This window comes from Hyposmocoma kahamanoa, unplaced genomic scaffold (assembly GCF_003589595.1).
Source record: "Hyposmocoma kahamanoa isolate Upper Pololo Valley unplaced genomic scaffold, ASM358959v1 78, whole genome shotgun sequence".
Classification (NCBI taxonomy): Eukaryota; Metazoa; Arthropoda; class Insecta; order Lepidoptera; family Cosmopterigidae; genus Hyposmocoma; species Hyposmocoma kahamanoa.
The window spans coordinates 11,444,691-11,466,620 of NW_020653945.1; the positions used below are offsets into that span (position 1 = coordinate 11,444,691).

Here is a 21,930-nt window from a genome sequence, read left to right on the forward strand (position 1 = left end):
ATTCGCGTGATATATGCCTTCGCCTTGGTGACTTGTAAATTTTACTTTAATTTAAAAATTTAGTTATCTAACAAAGTTCAGGCAATTAGCTCATGGACACTATTTTATGGCAATCACATTTTGGTTTATAAATATATAACACGTTGTCTTTACATACTTATTACAAGTATAGTATCTATTTATGTATATACCAAATTTAACACAGAGCTATTGATAATAATATTGGTCGAATTACCTAATATTTGTCTACCTAATGACTTACGTAAATTCATTCCGTTAATCCGACCATTCTACCTGTAAGTATATATAATCTAGTTGTGCATATTCTTAACACTGTGCAAATTGCTTATTACCTCATTACAAACTTACACACTTAAATTTGTATTCGATAACATTTCATTTCTAAGAAAAGTAGCCAAATAAATGTAAATACTATTAGTTATAAAGCTTTTTGACTGCGATAAAACAAAAATTTTGAAGTTTCTAATATTTTGATAAAATTATGAATGTTGCAAAGTACACCCTAGGTTACTTACGTTGGCCCTTGTATGATAGCCACGTCTACGTACTGGCTTATATGCCATGTTTTCTATGTTATTTCAAAATTTCACCTAATGGACGCACATAGGACATAGCACTGTTTAAAAAAAAAAAAACTAAAAACTACTGTTTCGAAGCCGGCACTACATTGCACTATCCACTCGAATCACGTTTTAAAATCTGAGTGGTATGTCCAAGAATAGTTTCATGCGCTCGCCGATGTCGATGACCGAACGTTCGTCAAGCTGATGTTAGCTATCGGTCTCGGTCGCCTCCTCGTCGATGTCGTCTTCGTCCAGCGGCTGGCTGGTGAGTACAGCGAAAAGAGGCGAGCGCGAGCCAAGCTGCGCCGAGCCCCGCCGCTAGCTGTCCCGAATACACCCCGTCGCAGCCGCTGCTGTGCCCATGACTCCAGCAGCACCGAGCAATATGGCACCTACTTCCCGATCAGGAGTTACTTCCACCTGAAAATATGGATAAATATGTATGTGGGTTTATAATACATAAGTAGGGTGTGCCAAGATTTGAGCTCTATCTAAAAGCCAAATTTTTATACAAATAGCTTTATGCGAATCCGAATACGGTTTCCCTTTCAATTTTCTTTCAATCAGGTATACCTTTTAAGCAGATCACGTAAGTGTGTATTAGTGGCGAAGGGTTGGTGTAAAGCGACCTACTATATGTATATCTACCTAAGAAGGGTGTAGTTACATGAACTGGATTTCCAATGCAGCTCTCATACGAACAGTTCGCTGCATCGCAGCTGTAGAATAGTAATAGAATGCTGCCGGTAAGCAGATTGGATACAGTCGCCGCGATTGCCTTATAACTGTCGGCTGGTGTGCAGCCTGTGTTTGAATAAGTGTTTTGCAGCATTTTCAGTTAAGTGTTTTGATTCGAGCAAACTAAACCAGTAAAATCATCTAATCATTTTTTTACAATACCAATAATTCCTATCAAACACGATTTTTCTTGTTCATCTGGTCGAAGTTCAGGTTTACTCAAGATTATGTGTTATGGAAACAGCGAATCGTTTCTGCTGTTTCCGACTTTCTCCATAGCTGATTTATAACCAAAGCTTTGTTTTTGTGGGAAAATCTTAAGGAATAAAGGTCGGCCGGATTATTTAAGCACTGTTCTCATGTGCTCATTTTATGGCACTCTCGATTCTGTACTGTTGTTCGTCTTTTTTTTAACTTAAGTAGTTAAGTAGTCTTACTTATTTGTCTTTGTGTATGTTTTTATTTCAGTTTCAACTTATCATTTAAAATGCACAGTGAAAGTTTCTGTCAATTTCCAAAACAATAATTGTTATCAAGTAATCGAAAATTTTGTGAGATTATGACAAATTTAAAGTCAGGACTAAATATTTCAAATTAATTGTATTAAAAAATAAATAGTAGATACTGTTATCTTACTTGTGAAACTGTAGTCTGTTCAGGGTCTGATCGTTCTTCCAGTACAGTATCCAGTTCCAGAGATGGTAGAGGTCTCGGGGACCGCACTAAGCTGACAGTTCTTTGTTTCGTTTTTACTGGAGACAGGCGAACTACTGATAACTCGCCACGGTCCAACTCGCAATTTCGCCTTCTGTCGCGTTCTCTATATAAAAATTCAAATATATTTAGTAATAAAAGAGAACATAAAAGCTAAAATAAAATGCTTAGGTCGCCGTTGTTTGGAGCCAATACGGTCCATAACTTATACCTCCAAACAATTTATAGCGAAACAGAATATCCAGCAAACATTAAGTATTCCAATTTTCACTGTAGGCAACAGCTGACTTGTTGGCAATCATGTTTCTTGTAATGGAAAGTGGTAATCGCCGCATATAGTGATTTTCATGTAATAAAATTGAAAAACTCAGCATCGGAAATTTTACGACTTTACACTATTTTGTTTTTTTTTGCATAATATACAGCTCCAGAATTTTTACTGGCATGATGTGACTGTAAAAAGAAAGGTTTCCCAGATGACATGAGTATCTTGGTATAAGTTGTAATAAGTGCCATGATAAAGCATGTTACTGAATAAAGGCTAAACAGCGCTATTGTGTATTGTAGGTCATTATTTAATAGCTATAAATACGTGTTAATCCATATGTGCACATTAAACACGTTTATTTTGATCGTCGTTTTATATATTACTAAAGGCATAGCAAACCATGATATCGTTAATCAGTCAGAACTCAGAACACATGGCGTGACATATATTTAAATTTAAATGAAAAAAGTTATATTTCATAAAACGGAGCAGCTTGTGCAGAAGAGATTCGTATTAAGATATTTGCGAACACACATAAACAGCACCTGGTTATCTAATAAATCATCTGTAGCTTCATAATATATAGCATTTCACCCTTCTTTTTACGTCAATGAAAATAGTGTAGGTGTGGTTATCCGAGCTGACTTTGTATCATATTAATGAGTCTGTGAAGTAAATTGTGCTCGGATAAGCGAGATATGGTAATGTATGGACGTGTGTTGGTTACCTGGCCAATTTGGCTCTCCGCCTAAGGCAACAGATGACCGTTAATGCCAGTAGGGGGAACCCGAAAATGCAGGACACTATCGGCACTACTATTGACTCGGGGCTTACTGTAACAAAACATTTATTTCGATTAAATATGCTACACCTATGTACGTGCACTAAGTTTGAAGATTTAACACATTCAAATAAGATGCAAATTCGTTTATAAGTACATAACTACATAAGCAGAACGTTCCGAATTTCATAATATTAATAACAGCACCGTGAATCAAGATAACAGTCAGAACATACATATGTATTGTGATGTGTATTACGTACACACATTATTCATTTCATTGGTAGGTGTAGTTAACTATATCTTCGACATAAATGATCATGCCCAATCTTTTGTTTCTTGAATTTATTTTATCCACGTTTTTTTATTTCCGATATCGGGTATTGCATTTAAAAAGGGCGAAAATACAATTATGCAATAGTAAAAATTTTACTAAAATTTAGTTATAACAATTTCTTAAGTTTTCGCCATTATTGGGCATTTAAGTTAAACTAGATATATTTTTCTATGCATCTAAATCACGAAACGTTGGTTTGTTTGAAAAAAAAAACAAATGTAATAAGTACGCGATTATAATTCGATTTAAATCCTAAAAAAAATTTTAATTTCCTAAAATTAAGTCAATTTTAACAATAATAATATTGGTGAAAATTTCTATTTTAATTAATATTGGTATTATTAGTAAAACGTGAGAATATTTCTTTATAGCTGAACTGTAGTAGACAGAAAATGTTTTTTCTTTGTTGTAGCCTGTACAATAATATACAAAACAAAATGGGTAAGGCGTGCCCCATTTATGTAATGATATATGCTTTCAGATCGACAGGGTTATTGATGTTTTTGGTCTTTTCTAAAATCCTCATACGTTATTTTTCCTTTGACTTGCAAAACGTCATGAGTACGTTAAATAATAAATATCATCTGAATAAACTTAAAAAGGGTTGACCGATTTAAATTCGAATGAAACTGAATGCTATATCGTGTAGCCAGATGAAAACATCTATGCGAAAACATTGAGAAAGCGAATGTCTGAAAAGTAATTTTTAACTTCATTTTCAAGCACCTTTTCTTTGTAGTCTTTATAATAATTTTCATAGTTTCATTTCAGAATTTAAAAGAATAGCAAAAACTTAACTGACATTATATTAAATTTCTGCTAAAGGTACACTGAGCAAATAATGCAAACAAGTAAACAGTCTCAGTAGGAACTTTTACACTGTTTTGTCAGTTACTATTAGATATGACTTGAGTGGATAATTTATGAAGGGAATATACTTTCGTCCCGTACCTATGTCGTCGGGGATAGCGCAAATTCGCGTATGTAGTATTGGTAAAAGGTCTGCACTAAATCAAATTTTACAGGAAAGGGATTTAACGTTATTACTTTGTTATTGAAATACTACTACGACTTTCATTTTTGCACAGTAAGCATTAATTAATGTTGCCTGCCAACTGATAACAATAGATTCCCTTAACTCACGTTAATTTGGTTGCCACTGACTTTACGCGGATTTGATTTGGCCACTAAATTACCAAAACGGAAACTCATAATCCAATGCTAGTTACGCGTAATTGCACTATCCCCGACGATATGCCGTTGCAATGCTTGCTCATAATGTCATAATAGATGAGACAGTAGTTGCTTTCGCCTGTTCGACGTTACAATGCCTACACGTTACGCGGAGCCTAGGGTTTTAACTTTAGTTGTAACCACGAGCTGCAAAATTTAATTTGGTAAAACTAAGGTATTCGTTACAGTATTCTCATGCTTTATATGAAATGCATAACTGAAATATTGATATCATTATACCAGCATCGCGGATTAGTATCTCGATTATGGGAGTATGATCATGTAATATATTATTGTTTAATTGTGCAATGTAAACTAGTGTAATTTTAGTTATTGTGTTCTGTATTTAGGTCTGCAGGAAGAAATTCTTTTAGAAATAAGCAGAACCTGTTGTTAGTGTTATAATTGTTTTAATGTGATTTTCCTGTACAATAAACGAATAAAATATTCATTGCTATTCATAATGATACATTTATAATTAAAAAAAAATTATAAATTTGACATATGAATGAATGCCTCGTGTGACCGTGCGTTGCAACTCGAGAGCACAGCTAGATTACGCGAATACTGTCCGTATACAGTGCGCGGCGGGCGGGCGCCCACAGAAACAAGTAGAGAGGTAAGAAGTAAGTAATTATATATTTTATAAGTAAGTGTGCAAAAAAAAAAACTTCCACCTGATGGAAAGCGATGATGGGGTGGACGATGTAGCAAGCACACTTAAACAGTAAGAAATGTACACTCATGTAATGCGAGTAATATCACAATTGTGATATCACACGATGGTATAATGTGACATCACTTTGAAAATTGAGCATCACTCATAATATCATCCGACACAATACCGTTTTTTATTGATGCACGATATTATTTATTTTAGGTACAATAAAGTTTACACAAATTCTTGTAATAGTGAATAATCTATATTGCTTTGTTTGCGTTATTTAAAATATTTGTAATTGTCCCTTTACACTGCGTTAATAAATATATCTGCTCTGGTTTACGCGTATCGGTCGCAGTAATGTTTGAAACAGTGATGTGCTGTATGTAGTATCTGCTCCGACAAGTAATAGCGTATTGGTATTTGATATATATTCCAAAATTTCTCTAGATCATCATACCACTTAAATAAAACCTATATCCTTGGCATACAGACGAGCAATATTTTCCATTTAGATTAAGAAAACCAACACAAGACGCACGACTACTTATTTTTGCAATGTGCAATATCCATCCACTAATTCTTTATTTATTGAAACGCGTCGTACATGAAAGCGACATAAATAATAGACACTTTAGCGGTGATCAATATCTAGGTACTCGTAAAGTAATTACCAGATTATTTGGATATATTATTAGATGATACTTCATCCCAGTAAGAAATAATTACGTGAACTGAAAACAATAGAAAATATATTAAAATTTTACTACTTAGCTCGGATTTTTAAAAAAATAACACAATGCTTCACAATATATACCCTTCGTATTTTTTGTTTTTATTTAATCTTATATATAATGATAATATTATTATGTAGCTAAACAAGTGCTTATAACACATTATTTTAATTTTTAGTCGGTGTGATGCGAGTGATGGTGATATCACACTGTAATGCAACGTGATTACTATCACGGCATAGCACATAGCACGGAGTAATACACACATTACATTTTTAGTTTGTGTGATGCAAGTGATGTAATATCTGAACTGCCTCCTTGGCCGAACAGTTACTGCCACGCAGAGGTCTTGCGGTCGATTCCCGGGCTGGGCGAAATGTTTGTATGGCCTACGTTTATTTCTCACGAGAGTTTGTATGTAATTTGTGGTTGTCTATGTGTGTGTCCATGACACTCGCGATACTGGGTTTTTCTAGTGCGGAGCTAGTCTATGTGCGTGCGTTAAAAAAATCACACTGTAATGCAATGTGATGGTAATAGCAAAGCAAGCACGGAGTGGTAAGATAATGCTTATAACGCATCTCATTTTTAGTCTGTGTGATCGGGGTGATGGTGATATCACACTGTAATATTACTTTTACAGGGAATGTAATGTAATATTTCGAGGCACTGTTTTGCGCATGTCTACAAACAAACTACGTTGCTACGTTTGTATCGTATTACACTAATGGTCTTATTACACTATGGCGGTGTGGTTGCTGTTCATAACTAATAGGGTTTGGTCAATAGTGGGCGCGTGTACTGAATTTCTCATGTGTGTTTGTGTTTTTACCGGTGGGGTATATGACGATGGGCGTGGGCCGCTTACTCCCGTTGGCAGCGGGTTTGGCGACATTAGCAACGCCAGAGGGGGTGGTGGTAGGCGCCGCAGTGCTGCTGCTCGTCGTCAACCTTTCCAGCAGTCCCATAGGGTCCGTCGTAATACTGCGCGTCATCTTCGCCGCTCTGTAGGCAAAAGGATTTTATATAGATTCATTTAATGGATCCGATGAGGTGAATGCATAGGTAATTCAAACAGGAAATAAAAATGTTTTTAAACAATTACAGGCACACAGGCATATTACTCTACTAACAGAAATAATGTTTTAATATAAATTGGAAACAATAAGATTTTGTTTTACATTCCAATCTTTTAAACAAATAAAATGTTTTATGTGTTATGTATCGATATACAAAAGACTGGAGTAAAAATGGAAAAATCAATGAGATATGAAGGGGATCTACATAATTATATGTCTGTGGGATCTACCGTAAATGTTTAAGATAACTAATTTTAATTGAGGGAAACATTCTTTTATTTTTCTTGGTATGAATAACTGCATTTACATTTAAAAAAAAGTTTATTCACTATTAAAATTGAGTTGTCAAAAATAAACAGGCTGGGTAATGTTATTAGAGTCGATGTTACACTAATAAGATTTCACGGACGACTGTAATTAAACTTATTATTGATCCTATCGATTAGTATAATAAAATAGGGAGTATTTATTTTATGCATTTACAGTTGGAGGTTCGATTCCCGTTAAGGTAAGATTATCAAAAACTGTTCATCTCGTTATTCATATTAAGAAAGATAAAAGAGTGATTACTTTCAGTAAAATTTGATATAATTTAGGGTAGTTTCCCTTCATGTCCCATTAATTTTTTTCAGCCTGTATAGCCTGAAAAACATTTATCATCTAGCAGTTTGACATGTATGCAAATTTGTCACACCTGACTACATTCGTATGTTGGGTAGCAGCATCATAATATATTGAAGAAAGTGATGCGTGTACCGGGACACTCATATAAAAGAATATTATGTAACATAATATGCTATTAGGGATTTGTTGGTCGCGCTGTGCAAGGGCATTAGGGGCATTTTAGGAGTATGACAGAATATTGCTCATTTATCACATACACATAACGTGTATTTTTCCTTAAGCTTTATCTCGTGGTTTTTGATAAGAAATACGAGCTACGTATTTCTTTTGTGAATACCGAAATTATCTTTTCTGAACGACTGCCGTACTTTCATTGGTTATTTTTTGCGTTTACATATTACCACTCAAGATTATTAATATTTTTTTGCGTTAATTAATTACTTTAATTTTTTAATTTTTTTTTATTAATTACATTCAGTATCATTAATTAATTACATTCAGAACCTCCTCCTTTTTTGAAGACGGTTAAAACCGACTTCAAAAAAGGAGGAGGTTATGAATTCGACTGTATGTTTTTTTGTATGTATGTTACGCGATAACTCCGGTATTTGTGAACTGATTTTCATGATTATTTTTTGTTGGAAAGAGGGTAACTCTATAGTGGTCCCATTTAATTTTGAAGAAAATCATCCACCTCTAGGGGTAGCTGATCACGCATGAAGATTCATTTTTATAAATAGCGCCTAAATTTTATTATAAGGAGCAATTATTTTAATGGTTGATTTTGCTATTCACCAGTTCAAGGCGTTTTTCTCTCAATAAACTTTGAGTAGTAAGAACCGATTTTTATTATCGCTTGTGTCAAGTCCTGTATACTGGCGAACTAGGGGATGAATCCGTAATATTAAATATCCGTAATATAAAGTAAAATTGGTAATTATATGTAATTCCACGTACTTTTGAGGTCGGTTTTTTTAGTACTCTGTACTGATATTATTATTCATATTTTGATTTACTAGCCACATGCCTAAAGTCTATAAAGTGTCGTTATGAATTATAAGTAGGAATGGAATAAGTACATACTTACGGTACTGTCTCGTAAACCGAAAACTGAATGCAATGATCTATAACAGATACATTGAAGAAATTCGTCGACTTGATAACTAGACCTCTTAGTTGGTAAATGCAATAGGGACAGAATCTTGTGGTCGCAGGTTCGAGTCCTCTTGTTAAAAAGTTAATTGTCTACATCGACCCTGCCGGGGATCGAACCCGGGATCTCGGAGATGGCGACACCATGAAAACAGAGTTTGTCCTGGGAAGTGCTGATACTTTGCCTATTTCTGCCGTCAAGCAGTAATGTGAGCATTACTGTGTTTCGGTTTTGATGGATAAGGGTGGTTGTCTATTTGTAATCCTATTTGCCTGTCATTTACAGGCAAATAGGACTTGTTAACTTATGTCTCAGCGCCCAGTTAGTCACGCTTTTATCGTACGTCAATGGCGAATCTGAATTCTATTTACTAGGCAATCACATTTAAATTCCTTGAAATAATACAATTGCGTGGTCGCAAGAATGAATAAACGCCCTTAGAGTGACGGGCGCAGTAACAGTGGCCCTTAGATCTTTGTGTCTTAAGCTCTAACTGACACTTCAATTGTTATGGACAGACGTGTCGTTTACTACCAGACGTACGACTTGTTCGTGCCAACACTTGGTATCATAAAAAAAATCAATACTGGTCATATTCAAAATGATAATGGAAGCATATTTAAAGTAATATCTAGTTGACAGATAATTTAAGTTTTCCCTTTCTCGATTAGGTATTTCAGTTAATTTTTTATTTTTAGGTCTTTACCGTTCTTATTTCTTGTAATAAATAAGTCATGTATTCCAATTTGATAGCAACCTTAAGCAGAATTGATAAAATATTGCTTTGCCAATTCTTGTCGTGAGGCGTCAGGCGTAACCTTAACGATTCCAATAGTCTTGAATAAACGACGTTTCAGTATAAACCGTTACATCGAATCTAATGAACACTTCAAAAGTTTTTGTTAGCCAATGTGGAATGTTTTACAATGTCTACAAAAACGGTAGTCTTATTTATAGCTCTTTACTTTCTCATTAAACATTTTATCAGTACTTCAGCTATGTACTTTACGAAAATACGTCACCTTTGTGTTCCACGTTTCTAATCATTACTTCAACGCGTTTTTCATTTATCCATTATGTGGAGTCATTTCACAGACACTTCACAGTCTGTCTCTTTCTCACCTTATCCTCCGTCACTACTTTGGAAGCTAAACTTTTGTTACAACGAAAAGCAATTTTGTATTTGAGCCCACTTTTGCCAATATTAATTTTATCTGTTTGTCGGTCGGATTGATTCAGAAGTTCGTTTTTGTTTTCGTTTCAGTGTGACGTATAACGCATCTGTCGACACGATTGCCTATTTTTGTATATGACGTGATTTAATATTAAAAAATAGCTGTGTTTTATTTATAGCTGGAAGTAAACACGCTGTTTCCGCTGTTGTGCTTAATTTATACGAGCGGAATATTTGCGCGACTGTACTGTACTGTACGACATACCTAATGTGTTTGTGACCCTCATTAAATCTGTTTTTGGACACATTGGCAGAATAACGACGCATATGTGTCGAGGCCTAATTGTTCATTTTAAAATACAAATCGTACACGTCGACTATAATAAGGTTTTCAAGCAATTACAATTTTGTAGTAGTGAAACAGAATTTATATTATCGATTTCTAAATAATAGTTGCGTTATCGACTAATGTTTCGATACTGTAATCGGAAAAAAATATTGAAATTGATTGATTGAATTGATTATCAGTTAATTTGAATCCTGTTTACTGTAAAATACGTTAAGGTATTTTGTACGATTTAACGAACAATAAGTATTTGTATGGTATGTATTATATACCATGTTCCAAGTTATAATACTATTTTTTATAATATCATAATTAAATTCTTTAAAACACTCTTCAAATTCACAGACTCAATAAATTCGAAAGTTAAAATAGAATGAGTACTTGACTATTAATGATTACAATTAATAGTCAAGTACTTATTTTATGATATGATTACGATGAAACAGAACAAATGTTAAAATAGTTTATTTTACGTCACTCGCAAATTAAATTGTCTACATAGCGCGCACTATAAGTTTCCGGAACTGGCCACTTACATAAACAATATTGAAAAAGTAATTACAACATTAGAAAATGGAACTCTTTGGCTGTAGAATTCAGTTTGTTTCATCTGACTGTCACTTGCTTTTACATTGTGGCGTCATTTTAGAAATTGGTTGTCTACATCACCATGGATTTAACTCGTGAAAATTTTCGTAGTATGAGTTTCTACGACTTTAAGTGTAATTTAACAGCTCAGCGGAGTTTAGTGTTTAGTTTAGTGAAGCACCATGCAAGACGACTATTTATAGCTGGTTTGCAGAATTCAAACGCGGTCGTGTGAATCTCAGCGACGAATTTTGTGATGGTCGTCCGTCCACTGCTGTGAACAATAAAAACATCGATGCTGTGTGCCATATCATCAACACAGACAGGCATGTGATATACCATGAGATTAGGGCATCTTTAGGCATAGTCATGAGTCAAATACAATCAATACTACACAAACATTTGGGTGTGAAAAAGCTATGCTCTCGGTGGATACCAAATAATTTGACTGAGGCTCAAAAAACGGAACGCGTCACTTGTTACAATGCCATGCTTACCAGATTCAACGAAGGGGCGTCAAATTTGGTATGAGACATAGTAACAGGTAACGAAACATGGATTTATAGTTACGATCCCAAAACAAATCAACAATCGAGCATATGGGTTTTTCGAGATGAGCCAAAACCAAACAAAGTGGCGCGCGTGCAAAGTGCCTATAAGCGGATGATTCCCTCTTTTTTTAATAAAACTGGACACGTAGCTACTGTTGCTTTGGAGAATCATTGTACCGTGAATAGTGATTGGTACAAGACTATTTGTCTGCTGGAAGTTATTGACAAACTCCGTAAAAATAACCGTAAACGCCGTATCATCTTGCACCACGATTATGCCAGTTCTCGCACGGCCATACAGAGAAATGAATTTTTGAAGGTGAACAACCTTGACCTTATAAGTCATCCCGCGTACAGTCCCGACCTGGCACCTTGTGACTTTTGTTTTTTCTAAAAATTAAAAACCAGTTATGTGGTCAACGATTTTCACCACCTGAAGAGGCTGTCGAATGGTATGAAAAATATGTTTCAGAGATTATCACGGGAAAATTGAACAGAATATTGGTTCATTCATATGAAAAAGTGCATTAACGCTAACGTAGAATATTTTGAGAAACAATAAATTCATTTCTGACCATTTATAGGACCATTTACACACACATACGCATACACACACAACATATACACACCCTATCACCATAATTGTTTTATATGATTATTAATCTTAAGTCTTTTTTCTGTAAAAATAACTGGTGCAGTAAAGAGATAATTTACGACACCAGTTATATGTACCAAACTTAGCTTGTAAAGTTGTTAATTAACCGAACCACTGACTGTCATAACACAGGTTATCCTAGCTTGAAAGTCAGGGAGCAGATAATCTCGACCCAATACTAACAAGCCACATATTGTAAACTAGTATTAGTAATACCACATCATAATTATTATGTAAGTACAAGACTTAAATAAATTATTATTATATAAAAAAATGTGCAAGTGACATTTTGTCCTCGCCTAAAACTTATCACAAATGTTCCATAAGTACTAAGTTTGCCACAGCTTTGCCATTTAGAACAATTTCAAAGTTTAGCTTCATTTATCAAACTTACCAATAATTCAATAATTTTGCTGTCTACCGTCATTTGGGAAATTACTAGTTTGGAGATTAATTTAATGGTCATCAGGCCAATGTCCATCAGGAAGTTGTAGAGGTAAATGGTTGTTTCTACTTATGTAAATATTAGTTGTTTGAAAGGACCGTCGAACTGTTTGTCGATTTCTAGATTTTAAAAGAAACTGTTTGATGTATGTCAGTGACAGTAATTTTTGTTGGATAAGCACTGGAGGTCAGGTGAGTCAGGTCATTCTGTAGTGAAGTGTAGCTCGCCACGATTACCAATAGGTGGCGTTGACCAGTTTTAAGCTAATCTAAAACGAGTAGAACATTTTTTTTTGCTAATATCGTTCTGTAAAAGTGTGTCGATTATTCCATAGCTTTAGTTTTCCATGACTGTACAGCGCTTTATGACGACATTGGAAATTATTTAGTGTGTGAGTTGCATACCTCTAACACTGGATGTCCAGTTTCGTCTATATTTTTTATTAATTACCAATAAAAACACGCGCTTTCCTTCGTCACACATTATTTCACCGACCAAACGCTTTAACCACATCCTCCTATTCCGTTTTACAATTACTACATTTTTTCTTTTTCTTTTGATAATAGCAAATGATAGGACGAACTAGTCGCCTGGTAGTAAGCGACACGTCTGTCCAAAACAGTCGCAGTGCCACTAAGAGCTTTAAAGCACAAAGATTTGAGGAGCACTGCCATGCGCCTAACACCCTGAGACATAAGTCGACAAGTCTCACACTGTAATTTCACCAAGGCCCTTATACCCTTCAAAACCATAATACAGTAATGCTGATATTACTGCTTGGCGGCAGAAATAGATAAAGTGGCGGTACTTCCCTGGACGAAATCTTTCACAACGAGCTGTACTGCTACTAAATAAATTAACGGGCATTTATTATGTACTTATTTACATAAAATTCAATTTTAATAACATTCTGTATCACTATTACTAAGCTCTTCTACGAAGTGACATAACTGGTGTACGGCAACGTCCATAATGCTAAAAATATTTTTTCTCGAGAAAGGCAATACTTGGTCGGTAATTAATATGGCTTTTAAATGAAACAGTTCGGGAGAATTCCAACAATATTCTTCTAGGAACCGTAATAAAATGTACGCGTATTTACGTAAGTTAAAATGAACACATGTTTGTTGCCTAAATTGATGAAAATGAATTTGTAGAACTGAAACATGGAACCACGATAAAATTTCGTAGCGGAGAACAAACGTTGTGGATATCGGTCGCTAACAATTTTCGTTATTCTCATAATGTCACGACAGGCATCAGCCGATTCTCACTCCTGACGCGTAACGAGTGATGGGAGACAGTAGAGATTGTAAAGTGTTGACACATTTGAATTTTTACAATGATATTATTTTATAGGCGCAGGAAACCACACTTTACACTTCGATCATAAAACTTATTTGTGTAAATTACTCTTTTAGCTATAGTTTATTTCATACTTGCTGTAAGTGTGTGTATCTAACAAATGATGGATTCAAATTATCTGAAATAAATAAAATTTATTATTAATATTGTTATTATTTTTAGTATTAGTGTATTAAGTATTTACGTCGTATTTTCTTTCTTAAGTGGTTCACCCCTCAGACGACTCGGACTAAAGCTCTGAACGGTGGCGCATAACGTTTTAATTGACGACTCTACCTAAATCAACTAGCCACTGGGCATGTCAGTGTTACTATGTCCGATAAAAGTTAAACCCCGACGCCATCACTGTTATTAGAAACGTAGGAAAAGATATGGTAAATCAGTCAGTCTACGCTGTTGTCAATGCTCTGAATCTGAAAAAACTGCTCAAGAAATGTGAATTACCCAATCTAAGATCATGAAAATCTAAGATCTGGCAATATAGCTTAGAAGCCTTAGTTTGTTCCGAAGAAAGTAAAAAATTACTATTATTAAATTTAACGACTATTGTTAATTAAAATACTATCTGGTTAAATCAACGAAACGAATTTTTATTAAAAAAAACAAGGAAAGTTTTTGTGTGTTAACAAATAATTAAGATTTGCAATATAAAAAAAACGCATCGGAGAGGAATTTCACTATAGGAAATGGATAGGTAATAGAGAACAAAAGGAAAATGTAATTTTCTTCTAATATGTAGCAGTAATAAATAATGTTGCAACAAATGACGGTTCTGTTTCCATTTCAAAGTCGCAAGGAAGTATGAAGTTATTGATTTAGCTCCCATACGTAGTACGTGATCAGAAGGAACACACTGCAGCTGATGATCGTGTTACGCTCCATCCATACTGTGCTATGTGGAAACTTTTGAAGAACTTTTATAAACACTGTATTTAGCTTTCTGTAACGTTGCTGATACAAATAACTTTGACGACCCCAGACTAGGCAGTCAGAAATTTCAAGTTCGTATTCCGATTGGAAATGAAACTATTTTTCCGGATTTAAATCGCGTATATTTGTTTTTTCAAACAACATGGTCAACCGTGACCATGGGACCTGTAAAGGGCCCGAAACGTCGGTTTGTTTGAAAAAAAAACAAATATACGCGATTTAAATCCGGAAAAATAGTTTCATTTCCTATGTGTAACAATCGCGAAAACCTAAGAACTCGTATTCCGATTTTCAATGTTTATTTATATATTTACTTATTTTTACACTACCAGTATACTAACAATTGAGGATATCAACGCAAAAGTGGTGTAACTATACTTATATACTTATTTATTTCTGCCGCCAAGCAGTAATGTCAGCATTACTGTGTTCCGGTTTTGAAGGGTAAGGGTGCTGGTCAAATTACAGGCACATGGGACTTGTCAACTTATGTCTCAGAGTTACCACCAGGCGCACGAGTTGTTAGTCCCGTCACTTGATATCATAAAATAAGCAGATTTTCATACGCCAAAGCATGAAATTTGTATCACATATCGACTGTGAACTGGCAACTGGTACAATCCTTATATTCTAAAGATTTCGCTTTTTAATACCATTTTATACTCATACTCCGCAGCGTTGCAAGAAATTCCATTGGTTAAAATCATATTCTTATTTAAAAAACCAGATGCTATATAAATGACGTAAATAAGTTTTTTCTTCATCTGTAAAGTTTTCAAAATTAAGTTAGTACCGGTTGCTAGTTTACAGTAGTTATTTTAAATTTGTCCTAAACATGACTATTCTATACGTTTCCATAACCTTGCTTATCCAATCATGCATAATCCTTTCCTATGTCCTTTCAGATCCCGTAATCATCGAATGATCCGTGTTTTATATAAATTAGTATGTAATTTTCTTTTTTTGTGTTATTCATAATCAGTTTATAATACTAATACGTAAAGAATATATTCGTTTAAGTGGGAATCTTACATTGCCTTAACACAGTCTGGATTAGCAGGGAAGAACACTGTTGTTAATATACCACCATGAGGTTATGAACAATTTCTATTATTCAAAACGTCGTATAAAGTTAACTGCTAAACTTGTTACATTTTCTTAAACTGTTGTAAGTTGTATTCTAAACATTTGGATGAAAATAAATTATTATTATTAATGTTAATTTTATTTTAGGTAATAATATAAAAATTGAAACAGATCCTTAACAAATTATTATTGTAAAATTATATTTTATTTTCTTTATTCTCAGGTGTATATTCACATTAATATTAAGTTGGTCTCTGATCCTATTTACCTCGAAATCGGTATCCTAATTGACATTGAAACGATTTCCTAGTTTGAAATAAAGTTAAAATATTTTTCATGTCGTTAGCCTTAACGCCAACCGCGAAATGCCAATAACAGAAAAAAACTATGTGTTTCGTTATTACTACCTTAACCAATTGTTGTATAATGAGGGTTTTTAAAGTCGAGTTAGTGGCCTAAGTAATAGGTATGAGATTGTAAGACCTAATTATGTAATGATTGCATCCAATACTTTTTCTACGAGTGATAAAATAATGAAACACAACCATGTTTAATGTATATTTTGTTAACAATCCATGACAACAAACTTAAACGAAAGGCAAACAAAAGCTTCAAAACAAAAACCAAAGAGAGACTAGAAGTGGCCAAGTACGGCTTATATTTGAACCATTTTTTTTTATGAAGGTTACGGCCTGGTTGCAAGACCTTTGGGTCAATTATACCAATCAGGAAGCAGTAGAGTGTCTGATTAGCGTCTTAGTTGATATTTAAATTAGCAAAAATATGTTTTTTTAAACTCATTATAGTGTGTACAGAACTATAACGAAATTTTTCAGTTCAGTAGCGAGTACCATAGACAATAGAATTTTGAATCCGAACTAAAAAGAGCGCCTTTGTGATATTGTTTATGAAATTATAATTGATAGACAGATAGCACAGGAGTAGTACAGATTTTGTTATTTCAATCAAAATAGATTTGACCGTTCTTAATTTAAGTGTTTGTATACTGTCGATAAAACTTAACGTGCACTAATAGAGATTTCAATAATAATCTCAGTACAGAGCACTAAAAACACCGACCTCAAAAGTACGTGGAATTACGTCTATTTGCTAAGTTTCATTGAAATATAGGGGAAAGTTTTTTTAAATTCGCCACTATACAGGACTTGATACTGGAGATAATAAAAATAGGTTCTCACTACGACACTACTCAAAGTATATCGAGAGAAAAACGCCTTGAATTGGAGAAATAGCAAAATCATGTAAATAATTGCTAAAAGAATTGCTCCTAAATTAAAGTTAGGCGCTATTTATAAAAATGAGTCTTCATGCGTGAACAGCCACCCTTTGAGGTGAAAAAGGAGGAAAAAAAGAACATACAGTCGAATTGAGAACCTCCTCCTTTTTTGAAGTCGGCTAAAAACTTGAAAGCATCTTTCTATTGATACCGAGAAAAATACTTTTATACGTAATAAAAAGTATTGTATATTATATTATATTATGGTATTTTTTGTAGACATTGACAATGCGATAGTTTTTCTAAATCAAATGTACAAGAATGGTTCCTTAGAATAAATTTTTTATGTGATGTACAATTTTGTTTGAACTCTGTAGCGTTGAAACAGAATTAATTGAAACATATTTTTCCCGACCTGCTTGTACGTAATGAAACAAGAAATAAAAAGAAATAACGACGACGAAACCATTTTACGGAAGGTGTGTGAATTTGGAATATTGATTGGGAGTAAATCTACAGAATATGGTTTTTGTTGTTGTTTCGTTCGCACATTGTGCATTTGCTAGTATTGTATTTTCTATTACTTGCGAAATTCTGCTTTATATACAGATAATACTTACTTTATTAGTAAAACTTTTCGTCAGGACAAAGCGTCTAATTAGCCATGCTACCAGATCTTAGATTTTCAGTTTTCTTTAATCCTTTAATCATTTAGTTTTCTAACATTTTTTCGCTGGAAATTGTTATGTCTTTGCGGTAGCCATTTTGACACTTTCAATACTTACGAGTACTTTGATACTATTTGTGAAAATGTTATTCTAAGTACAGTTAGTTCATGATACATTATTAAATAATCATAGGCATTGCTAAACAATTAATTTAAGTATAGAAAAGAATATTTTCACGAATGTATGTAGTGTGCAGTAATTTGATTTGTACAAATTTAGGGAACAGGCTCTTCAGGCACTTACAAATATTACAGTGAATAATATATCACAGTGTGTGTTTGTCGATGGTTTACTGAATAAAATAAAGAATGGACTAGAATAGTCGGACAAAAACTGTTGCGAGGATTTATTTATTTAGTCAAGTTTAACACCCGTTGCGAAGTGAAATATGGAAAAACCTGGAGTTGTGAAGAAAATAAGAACAACTGGTTATGTCACACATTTTTCTCTTCACGCATATTGATTGGCAGCTGGATGAAGGATGACTCTCGCCAGCGACAAAAATTTCGATTATATCGATGAAAATAACTATCCCTGCATGCTGTTATTTTAATCAAGATGTTTATTTTTTATTCGACTAGTACTGCTGTACAAACACATACACGACCCACTGCAGGGCGCAGGTTGCTTCAAGCAAGTATTACGCTAAAATCTACATCGCCGATCTAACGTGAGTTAGGCGCATTTCTCTTTACTCAAAGGTACGCTTCTATAATTTGATAAAATTATATATATGACTAATATTATTTTGATATCTATTCTAATGTTAGTATTATATGATATGGCTCAATTTTATTGACTTCATTAACGCGACTTCTATAATTAAATCATAAAATATAAGAAATATTATTTTCCATAATTATCATGAGGTTTTTTAACACGTTGGGGATGCATGTAGTTACCGTAACAGATTTACTAATTAAGAATTCAAAAGATCTTTTCATACAATTTAAACAAGCAGGAATACTAGCGAACCCGTAGGTTGGCATGGTTTACAAAGCATTTCGGACTCACCAATGCAGCGTTGTTATGCACTTGCCGAACCTAATGTAGACATTAAGTCAGTCATTGAAATTAAAGAGCAAATGTATTGTGATATGGTGTGTGGAGGGGTCGCGATTACATTTTTTGAATTCCGAAGACGATTGCCGCGAATTCAAAATGCAGGGCGGCGATGCGCGTATACGGGCGTCCCGTAGCTATCCCGCCTGTGTACTGGAGCTCAGCGCTTAGAAGCTTGGGCAGCCGGTAAACGGTACGGCGCGGCAGTACGCTCGCCTCACGCCACTCGCATAATGAAACTGAAAATTGCCGACTGGGTCGGTGCACTTATTCCCGTCCCCATTCCCCGCTCCAAACACTTCTTCGACCACTCAAACAAAACCACTTTTCAATTCCGCGATACTAACCTACTGGGAAAAGAATTCCACTCAACATCAAATGTACACATACCTACTGAAGTGTTCTCTATTGTCATAAGTGATTCCTTCTTCGTTTAAAGTTACTTCCAAGGATAGATGATCTTTTCCGCAGCGTTAAGAAGAAAGTTTGTGTAGAACAGGAAGTGGGGAAACTTCATCCACTTACCTCAACATAATTAAAAATTAATTGCTATTGTTTGCTAAATAGTGTTGTTCAAAATACGTCTTGGTCTTGTTCTTGCATTTTTGAAAGAACATTTCCGACCTTGCAAGATTTAAGAAAGGACAAGACTGAATCTGCAACATAGCATACACTAAGTAGTATTATTTATTAATCTTAAAAATTCTGTAAAGTTAATCATTTTACGTCATTTGGTTAGCCTATACTATACATACCTATGTCAATATGTACTCAAAATGTAGTACCTACTTTGTTGCGTTGTCCTAAAATTGGAACCAACCTTCATCACACTTTTTATTAGAATATGATAGTTAAATAAATAATAATAGCAAGACTTGCGAGACTCTTGCAACAAGACCGAGATCAAGACCAAGACTAAGTCTGAGTGTACTGACCCCGAAAGCAAGACCGAGACTGGGCTTAGTCTCGTCTTGGTCTTGCTACTATAACTTACTATGACTATTTCTGTACCTACCTGTGTTTTATTATACATATAGTATTAATCTTAAAATATAGTATTAATCTTTTGAAATAGGCACATGTGTATGAAATAGGTATATGTGTATATACACAGCATAAAAGTTCCAGATATAAAACGAATACCATTGAAAGATAGGCACTCTTAGGATCGTATTCTAGAACTCTACTCAATGCTCAAGTCAGGATTGCACTGGAAACACAACCATTGGAAATACGACACTAATGGCAGGGACTTGAGTGTGATTTCGAGTGCTTTAAACCATACTCAAATTCTGACTTGAGCATTGAGTAGAGTTCTGGAATACGGCCCTTAGCCTCGTATTCCAGAACTCTACTCAATGCTCAAGTCAGGATCTGAGTATGATTTCAAGCACTGGAAATCATACTCAAGTCCTTACCATTAGAGTCGTATTTCCAGTACTTCAAATCATAATTAAGTCTGCTCAAGTCCTGACTTGAGCATTGAGTAGAGTTCTGGAATACGACCCTTAGTTTCGATAATATTTCACAGTAATATTACGTTTTGGTGCGTAGTGAATGATGATTACCTATCATCAGAGAGCAATCGGCACTACGTGATTACTTGTTATAGGTCGTATTATTTCCCTTCGTTTCTACTGGCAGGTGTGGGTGGCTGTTTGTTAGGCTTCATCAGCCAATATAAAGCTTTCGACTGGATCATGTTTAATCACGTGCGTGAATATCCGTTTACGTTACTCCCTAGTATTATTCCCTTACGTCGTCGAATCGCGGGCATAGGCGTAATTTCGAGGATTATTCTTCTTAATAATAGCAATATTTAAGCTCCTGTTTGAATGGAGTGACGCATTTACAAAAATTATTTATAAAATTTATTATTTATAAAAATTTAAATATAAAATTATAAATATAATTTATAAAAATTTATTAATTATATTTATAAAAATTATTTCTATTACTAAACCTTAAAAATTGAAAATATTAATAATATTGAATATTTATTTAAACTCACGATTTTCACACATTATTTGAATTTCATATCGGGACTCAATAGTCTATAAATATATTTCATTTACTCGACGTTTCGGACGTGTTGCAACGTCCAGTAATGTCCAGCAGTCCCTTCGAGACCATGGACGCTGCAACACATCAGAATCGTCGAGGTAAATATAAAACAAAAAATTATACACAAGTAAGTCCCGATATTAAATTCAAATAAGAATTACCTAATTCAGAGAGAAACAATTACTTGGGACCCCATTAACTTCTTTCTTTAATTCTGTTAACAAAGATTTCTTTGTCATTACTTTAATCTTACAACACACTGTGAATAACCGGAGAGTTATCTCTCGTCTTTGAACTGTGATCTCGAAGCTGCGGGAATTGGGTAAAATTGTTGTTAATGGTAATTTTATGTTAGAAATTGTTTTACCGTTGGTGCGAGTTTATTCGCAAAAATTGCCCAAGGTTAAGATTACGTCACGTTTTCTTATAATAAAACCAAATATTTCATAGCAATGTTATGATCTTAACAGGGTTCGAAATTATGTACACTCTTAGAATATTTCGGAGTTTTCATTTTGTTTATTGCTTATCTTATAAACACAAAGTAATAATACTGAAATAATGGTCGGGACCAGGGCGACATTCTCGTTAGGGTCTAGGGTCACGTTGCTTTTAATTAATCGTTTCATTTTTAAACAAATTCCTTTTGAAAATTTTTGTTTATCGACTAAAAAAAAATAAGGACATTCTCAATTCGAATGTATTTTTTATGTGTATGTTACGCGATTATTCCGACATACACTAGCAGTAGAGCTCCTTGTGAAAGAGTTCGTCCAGAAAGGTACTTGGTAGT

General features: G+C 34.3%; 1 protein-coding gene across 1 annotated transcript; it reads right to left on the bottom strand.

Moving 5' to 3' along the window:
• Positions 1 to 288: 288 nt before the first annotated feature.
• On the bottom strand, positions 289 to 19,259 carry LOC113233102. Its single transcript, XM_026468085.1, has 5 exons — positions 19,026 to 19,259; positions 6,883 to 7,055; positions 3,032 to 3,137; positions 1,959 to 2,142; positions 289 to 1,004 (listed from the first exon to the last, which is right to left on the bottom strand). Exons 2-5 carry the CDS (start codon positions 7,043 to 7,045, stop codon positions 903 to 905), a joined length of 555 nt encoding a protein of 184 aa, XP_026323870.1. The 5' UTR covers positions 7,046 to 7,055; positions 19,026 to 19,259; the 3' UTR covers positions 289 to 902.
• Positions 19,260 to 21,930: the final 2,671 nt, after the last annotated feature.